The sequence below is a fragment of the Atta cephalotes genome (genome assembly GCF_000143395.1).
Source record: "Atta cephalotes unplaced genomic scaffold scaffold00049, whole genome shotgun sequence".
In the NCBI taxonomy this organism is placed as follows: Eukaryota; Metazoa; Arthropoda; class Insecta; order Hymenoptera; family Formicidae; genus Atta; species Atta cephalotes.
Genome location: NW_012130113.1, coordinates 1444127 through 1452605, shown reverse-complemented (window position 1 = coordinate 1452605; position 8479 = coordinate 1444127). Strand labels below are relative to the sequence as shown.

Here is an 8479-nt window from a genome sequence, read left to right as displayed (position 1 = left end):
CTCTCTCTCTCTCTCTTTCTCTCTCTCTCCGTTTTCCGGAAAGGGTTAACAATACGCACCCTCTCTTACGCATTTCTCCGACTCGCGCGAAAGCAGATATTTCGATCAAAAATTCGGATTACTTTAAACGAGAAAGCGGAACTCGATTGAAAAAAATCACCGGAAAAAACAAAAAAGACAAATAGAAGCGTGCAAGATCGTTTATCTGTTCCTGATAACACCAGATCGCATACACTTATATACATGAAATACCGATGTGTACGCTTGCTTTTGTACTGTCTTTCCTTTCCTAGTGTTTTCTCCTAACGTGATTTTATTACACTGCAACGCGAATTTTATCATAATCTCGTATTTTATAAAGATCGTATAGCAACACAGTGAGAAGGTAATCAATAAAAAAAAATCAGTCGAGGCACTCGCGATGGATCTCCACCGTGGAGGTTCTCGCAGGATGAAATCAAGAAGGAATCTGGCCTTGATGAGTGTGTCTAAATTAGCTTACGTAAATGTGTACACATGCGTTTATATATGCTTAATCCTCGAGCATAAGTGCACAGTGAATTATACAGTTCGGGAGATATATTTGGGATTCCTATTTCATTTGACTGTCAAGTGACATCGTAAATAAGCGACAGGCGCACTCTTCTATCAGGTTCATCATGCGATGTAACGAAGTCAGAAGAACGTGCGAAAATCGCGGTGGGAAAAAGGTATCTCGTAGAAAGTAATTTTGTCCGATGACCGTACACGCATGGGGCATCCCTTTATTTACGCGATACAGTTCCTCGTTGGTTTCATTGCTTCTTTTCTATTCTTATCGCTTGGAAGATTCGCCATTCATTTCTCTTCCTTTCTGAAAAAAGAATATATTTGCTCATGTAAAAAACGAAGTTAGAAAGTAATGGGTTACTTGTAATGTCGTTACCCTTAAAATTACTTTTTTCAGTAACAAATTAGCTCTCTTTAAAATTTTTAGAGTGAATGTCATTTTGAAGAATGAAATCTCATTCTTAAAGATTAAAAATTGGATCATTCTTTTTCAAGACTGGCTCAATTTTCATTCTTTATAGCGAGATTCCACTCCAAAGAATTTAGAGAGTAACGTTTCCTTATTTGTAACATTAATAGTAACGCAGTTATTTTTTTTGGATAATTAATATAATCGTTTTTATCGTAAACGTTACTTTGTAAACGTACAATGGAACGTATTAGTGTGTTTCAAAGAAAGAAAATGTTATGTTTGACCATGTTATGTTATGATTAATACAATCACAGTCACTGTAGATCTTATATTGAATTAGTCGATTAATTAAATGATTGTCTTAGTCATAAACTAAGATAATTGGATGCAACTCAAGAAAGGAAACAGAAAAATTCACTGAAAAAGTAATAATGGAAATTATAATGACTCGTTATTTTTCAGAAAAAAAAATACGAGTTACTTTTATAAAGTAACTTTTCCAACTCTGGGAAAATTGAAAAATAACTTTAATCGTGATACATAAATGGGTCAAAATCAACAACAAGCAACACGTGGCTTAAGTTACATCAAGCTCGAACTGCTTTGTATGTACATGATTTACGTAAGAAAAAATATATGTAGAATGATAAGATCCTTAATTCGAATGCGATGAAATAAGGGACGCCCATGCGCTTTGTGAACAAGTCTTTCGTTATTTAGCGAGATATCGGGAGGTCAAAACTCTCTTTCGACCGAGAAATCAGGAAATCAATGAAACGAGAAGTGATTCGCAACATACGTGAACCTAATTGGTTGCGCGCATCCGCTCTAAAGATGTGTACTTAATCATTTAATTAAACGGGAAATGTGAAGGAACGCAGAGAACAAAACCAACTAGATGATACTATTATATAATATATACATAAAAAAAAATATATCTAAGCTGTTTGCAAATGACGATGTAAAGAGGTAAAAGAGGGAAGAGTAAAAGGAAATGAGGGGAAAAAAAAGAATTTGTAATGTATCATTGTATTTTGTAGGCAGCTAGAGTGTGTACGTATACATATGCACAGATACCCCCGTGTATGTATGTATGTATGTTTACGTATATAAATATACATACTCTTCCCCCGTCTTCGTCTCACTTATACACACATACGCATACACATACGTGCCGTTCGCCTGAAACGGCCAGAGGAAATATTTTGGATCTTAAGAGAAGAACGAGAGAGTTCGGAAAAATCGGAGGCTCGTAACACGTCAAATCTTATCTTCCGAATTTCCGAGAGGAGGACTCCCTCTCGTCTATCACGACAAGGCGAGGGGCATTCTCTTCAGCGCATATTACACGCCCGCCGCCACCGATGCGTATCGACTTTTGCTGACACACATACATCACACGTTCCACGTACATACTGACACTATCCCGGTGCGACAGCAGTGAAAAACGTGCATGTATAAACGCGCTATCACGCGCGCGTGTAAATCGAGAAATTATAACGCTTCGCGGAGCGAACGCTCGTGCCATTCGTCCCGTTTATAGTTTGCCGTTTCCTTCCGTAGCGTCGAATGAGAAATATAAAAGAGGCAGACGTTAGTCTTGCCGCAGGATTCGGCAATGCGGCAAATTTTTTTCCCATATAATCTGATGGAGCTTTTCGCTCGTGTTTGCGCGAGAGCTTTTTGAGAGCGCTCGGATTATTGACGTGTACTGATAGTTTTCAATAAAACGAAGCCAAATTGAGTGTAGGAAGTGTTCATTAATTTGAAATTGCTGTGTATATTTCGAATGATTCATTTTTTTCTAAATTTTGTTTTCTGCCCGAGGATATTGGAATCAAATAAGCTAAAAAAGTGCATCCAAGTCATAAGAAACATGTAGAGCGTGTATAAATATATTACATATTTCTCATGAGATATTGAGCGATCACTCCAGGACTTCGTTGTTATTTCTCGTTATATGCGACACTCTCTTAAAAAAGAAAAAAAAAGAAAAAATGAAAAAGGAAAGAAAAATACGTGAAGAAATAGCGCGTAATAACGATACGATCGGATGTTAACAATAAAAGGTAAATTGCGCGATGACGGTAATAAGTGAAATAATCAATTACTGATTAGCTAGGCCGTAATGCGGAATATCGTTGCGTGCCGACTAAATTCCCTCCTTCATCGCAGATTGATTGTGTGTTAACTAATAAGATTAAGTAACGGTATAGTATATTACAGTTAAGGAATTTAATTATTATGAATAAATAAATAATTAAAAGAAAAAAAATATTATCTGTACGCTAAGCACATACACGTTTCGAGCCGTAACGTGACGTATGGCTAAGGCAATGTTTATGACTTTACAAGTCTTTAATTTTAACGTGACACACTGAGTTACTCGGCGCGTCTGCACCGCGACGCACAGAAACAGTCAAATTATCTTGTTAACTCTGCAAACTGAAAGATCGTTCAAGACAAAAATGAGAAGTATATTATATAGCAATAGTATATTAACTATACACACAAGTACACGACACAGGATCACGCGCGGCCGCATATACACGCTGCACAGGCTAGGAAAAATGAAATACTATCTATAACGACATTATAAATAACATTAAGACGTCAACTGTATTTGTTTAATAAAGATGTACATTCGACATGTGCGAATTGACCATTGCGTAGCCGGCAGGTCGAAATAATTGATAAATTTTCAACTGATGTGATGAAGACTCCAGAGGAAAATAAACTATATCTCTTGAGTATAGATTACTGCGTACGCGATATACGATTTTTAAATGACCTGTCGGTTAAAAATGGACATTGAATTATTTCCATTTTTTTCCTACATCGCCCTTTCACATTTGTCCTAGAAAATGTATGTCCTATTTCTGTAAATCTTATGCTAAACGAGTGTTTGAAGAAATGAAACGAGGTATTTATAAATATCAAAGTTTTTATTGATGTATATGTATATTAAATAAAAATTATTTGCACATATACAGCGTGAGTAACAGAACTATACAAATATTATATTGCCACGTTTTAAATTAAACAAATAGAAATTGAATTTTCTCGAGAATTATTTACAATATATTGCAGTTGTACTATTGAAACCAAATTGCATGCTACTTTGATTAGGCTACCAGATGTAATTCACTAAAGTTTCGATAATTTTACATTTTTGCATTAAAAAATACTTTGAATCAGTATATATTTTTAGTTAGATTACAAGAAAATTTAATTTTCAAGTTATACAGGCATTTATAAATTATATTATTTGTAGAGATTATAACTTCTCATGCATATATTAATAACATAAAATTATCTCTTGTATCATAATACAAAATACTACAATAACTTTAACCAGTCCCATTGAGATGCAACAACTGCATCTATCATTTTGGCTTGATGTATGTTATTACATCATTTATATATAATCATAACAAAATGCAGAAAAGTTATAAAATTTGATTTTCAAGAATATAAAATATCTGTTGTTAAGTCTTTTACATCTTATTTCATAACATGTAATAGAAAAATGAAAAAGTACAATAATATTTAATTTAATTCATTTATTTTCATTTTTTCATTTAATTCATTTAATTCAATTCGATTTCATAAATATTGAAATGATTGAATACAAGAAAATGACATAACAAAAAAAATGTTTCTGACGATGTCGAACTGAATTTCAAATTTTGAGAAATATATGTTACTACAAGTATATTTCTCGTCAATACTTATATTTGATGCCATACGTTATGTTTTTTGCCGCACATATTTTCATTTTTCTTTTAATTCTTAAAATTTCCATTTTAATTTATTCAAAAGAAAATATTTATGCTTTTGTTTTTGATGATTTCTATTACAAATTTATTAGGTTTTGCTTTTATTAACTTGTGTCGTCGCTTTGAATATTTATAGCAGAATGCACCCCTCATCTCAGTATCAGCAAACAATGATGGTTGCTTCGCCATTATTAGGAGAAAATAATTTTATATTCTCCGCATTCCAATGTAATAACGCTCCTTGACAAACGACACTCCACACGTAAGGAATGAAAAATTCTTCCGGTTGTTCTTCTTCTACATATTTGAATTTCAATTCTGGGAATTTCTACAAATAGTATATATATAAAATTAAAATTTTAATAAGTAAACATCGTAATGATTTGTAACAATTCCTACGTACTCTTAAACGATCTCTTGGCCATTCTAAAGTACCTTGCCGTATAGTGGATAATACTTGACTAACACCTAATTGTGATTGATCTTTTTGTTCCAATTTATAAGAGAAAAAATTAATTACCTAAAAATTATGTTAAAAAAATTTTCGATTAGGACACATATATATATATATATATGTATATCGATTCGGAATATATGAAATATGAAAATGTTATTAATAATTTAAAAATGGAAACTTACAGAATCAATATTTTGTACAATATCTTGAAAAGCGGAATGTGTCCTAAATGATTGAAAGACATCTTTTTTATATAATAGAGTGTAAATTAAATTCGGATTATGCGCTAACCTATGGGTTAAACAACTATTTATAATTTCTAGCACCATCCGTAAGACTTCCTCAAGTATAGTCAAGTCTTGAATCTGAAAAGAATATATTTTATCTAATATATTTTATCTAATAAATATTACACAAAAAACAATTTACTCATATACGTTACTTTGAATAAGATTTCTCTCCCTTTTTTGAGAGAGAGAGAAAGAGAAAAAAAGAATTTTAAATCTCAGTTATACAGTAACGTTGGTGCAATCAGACCTTATATATGTGTGTATTATATATATATATATCTTACCAAATCTTCGTTTGTAACAGTGGAAGCATTGACTTTTCCAGATTTGGTATGAATATTAATTGTCGTATCAATAGTCGCATCAAGAACAACACTATTATTGGAAGGGAGAGTTGTCGACTGTGTTAATTCTAGAATTCTTGCTTCTAATCGTGCATGCTTTTTTGCAAGAGTTTCAAACAGACTTAATAATCTCTGACTAACGTAAGGATGTAAAGATGTGAATTGGGCAGACATGTTTGCTAAGGCTGCCAGACAATTTGTGTGAAGATATTTGTCCTAATAATAATAAAAAATATTATAATTTGTAAATGTGCTATATCAATATACATAAAAATTTCATACTTACTCTCATTTTAAACATATTATATTGTATCGTGCGAATCACTACAAGAATTAAAAGACCACCTAACGATATTTCGCTTATGGATCTCTCAGTATACCATGTTACACCTTTAAGCATCTTGAAAAAAATAATTATTACAATCATTATTTTAATCATTACAGAAATATATTTATAAAATAATGATGCTTACAATTTCATGTATTCGTTTGTTAAACGTTTCATCTTCGCTTAAAATTAGCAAGATAATAAGAGACATATAAATATGATGGGATGTATTATTTGGCGCATGATATAATATTTGTAATATTGGAGTTACCTGTAAATATTTCAACGTGAAATTATTAAATATTATGTAAAAAAGAATTATTAAATATGTAAGTAAAAAAAAATGAGCGTTGACAATACTTGCCAATAATTGTATGTCAGGCCTTCTCATTATATCTTGTTTTACACTCGAGTTTCTATGTAACAACATGTAAAGAAGAAGCGTGACTTCGTCTGTATTTGGTATTTTACAAATGGTATTATATAATTTATTTAAATTAAATTTAAAGGTATCAACTGCTTTCCCTTGCGATATAGTATGATCTTCTGTAATAAAAAATATATTTTTATTCGCAATATGCAATATTAACATTCTATGTCAGGATACTTATGATTAAATTAGATCAGTCCAATATTCACCTTGCATATCTATAAAAGAGAAAAGCGCGTTCCTATATGGATTTTGTGTAGCAGTACAGTGATTCGTCAGAACCAGTAAAAGTAATAGGGATTGACTAGCGAGCGGAGTTTCCGTATCGCGTTTTTTCTCTTCATCTTCAGCAGTGCCATTATGTGTAACCTGTATATTTTTCGAACTACTACCTATGCCCATTCTTATTACATTCCACAACCCAGCTGAAACGATGCTTTACATTAATGCTTTGTAAAATGGACCGATTGCGTTTTGTGATATTGTCATATTTACCAGCAATACTAAATACAATACTACCCCCCGACTGTTGCGTCAGTAATCCCGGGGGAGCGTGTTCCTGTTGAATAAAATTGTGCAACAGTGTACACACCATAGCAGGTGCATGTTGGTTCAGATGCGCGTGCATCGCTATCCTATATACTGTGCTGTATTCGGCTGCAGTTTGAGAAAATAATTGCACCGAGAGCAACACAAGTAAACAATTAATCGCCTCCAAGTGAACAACATATGTAAATTCACTATAAAAAATATAAATACATTTATAACGGATAGTATGCCTTTTTAGACTTAAATGCTGTTTGAGTATGAGTACAAAGCAGATTTTTTTGCTTTCTGACAACCAGAATCGATTGGTTCTGATCAAGTTTTCTTTAATACATGTCTACTTGTCAAAAAACCGAAAATTTGCTTCGTTTTGCTCATAATTTTATAGTATATTGTCTTCACTTACCATAAAGGTACATCCGTAATAAGTTCAATCAATGCTTCAATAAAATATGCTAATCTATAAGAAGGAAGTGCATCATTTGCTGTTTGTGGTGCTTCAATATGATTTAGCATTTGTTCTTCACCAATGATTTCAATGAGGTATTTCAAAATACATCTTACAGCAAACAATGCATTATATGTTTGCCATGCCGATATTATACTGTAAATAAACCATGCAATTTTAGACATAAATCAAAAATGTTTTAAATTCGTTTAATATCGCAATTCATTATGTATTAATGAAGCCGATGCATGCTTACTTTTGATTCTGTACAGGTGCTAATAACTCATTGATGCGTATCAAAGCTATTTGTATCAGAGTACCAAAATTGCCAGTAATCAAATTATTAACAAGTAATTGTTGACACGATGAATCCAAACGAGAATCCAATTCTATCTGATCATTCCTCGTAATAGGTGGTCGTATATTATAAGATAGAAATGTATTCCAAAATGAATCATTCGTTGGTATGCTTTGTCTTCCACAGAACCTTCCCAGGTGTACATTCTTGGAGAGATCTTCATAGCGACTCGGTGTTGCACCCATTGCCCCTAATCTTCTAAAAATGAAAAAATGAAATCTTCTAAAAACACGAAATTTTTAGAATTCAATAAGAGAATCTAGGTCTATTCTTTTTAGCTGAAATTTTGCACAGTTTATCTCTTCTATTTTATTCTATAAAAAGATACAAAAAGAAAAAGAAGGATGAATATTGTGCAAGATCAGCTAAAAAAACAATTCTACTATTACTCATATTTTATATATATATATATATATATATATATATATATATATATATATACTATTACTTACTTATTATTATACTACTACTATAATAATAACGTACGTACGTAACTAACTAACTTAATTAATTAAACTAACTACGTACGTATTACGTT

General features: G+C 32.0%; 1 protein-coding gene across 1 annotated transcript; it reads right to left on the bottom strand.

Annotated features, from left to right (window-relative positions):
* Nucleotides 1-4900: 4900 nt before the first annotated feature.
* Nucleotides 4901-8126, bottom strand: LOC105622842 (dymeclin). The gene is made up of 11 exons (XM_012204252.1): nucleotides 7840-8126; nucleotides 7542-7739; nucleotides 7085-7329; nucleotides 6799-7014; nucleotides 6524-6705; nucleotides 6305-6430; nucleotides 6118-6231; nucleotides 5772-6047; nucleotides 5380-5562; nucleotides 5144-5260; nucleotides 4901-5068 (listed from the first exon to the last, which is right to left on the bottom strand). Exons 1-11 carry the CDS (start codon nucleotides 8124-8126, stop codon nucleotides 4901-4903), a joined length of 2112 nt encoding a protein of 703 aa, XP_012059642.1.
* Between the last annotated feature and the right edge of the window lie 353 nt (nucleotides 8127-8479).

Bases quoted from the DNA above. Each gene is read 5' to 3' on its own strand.
- LOC105622842 (XM_012204252.1), bottom strand. From the start codon at position 8,126: ATGGGTGCAACACCGAGTCGCTATGAAGATCTCTCCAAGAATGTACAC. The intron at 7,740-7,839 runs GTAAGCATGCAT...GTTTATTTACAG, and splicing joins GCACCTGTACAGAATCAAAA to TATAATATCGGCATGGCAAA. The intron at 6,048-6,117 runs GTAAGTATGAAA...TATTATTATTAG, and splicing joins ATAATATGTTTAAAATGAGA to GACAAATATCTTCACACAAA.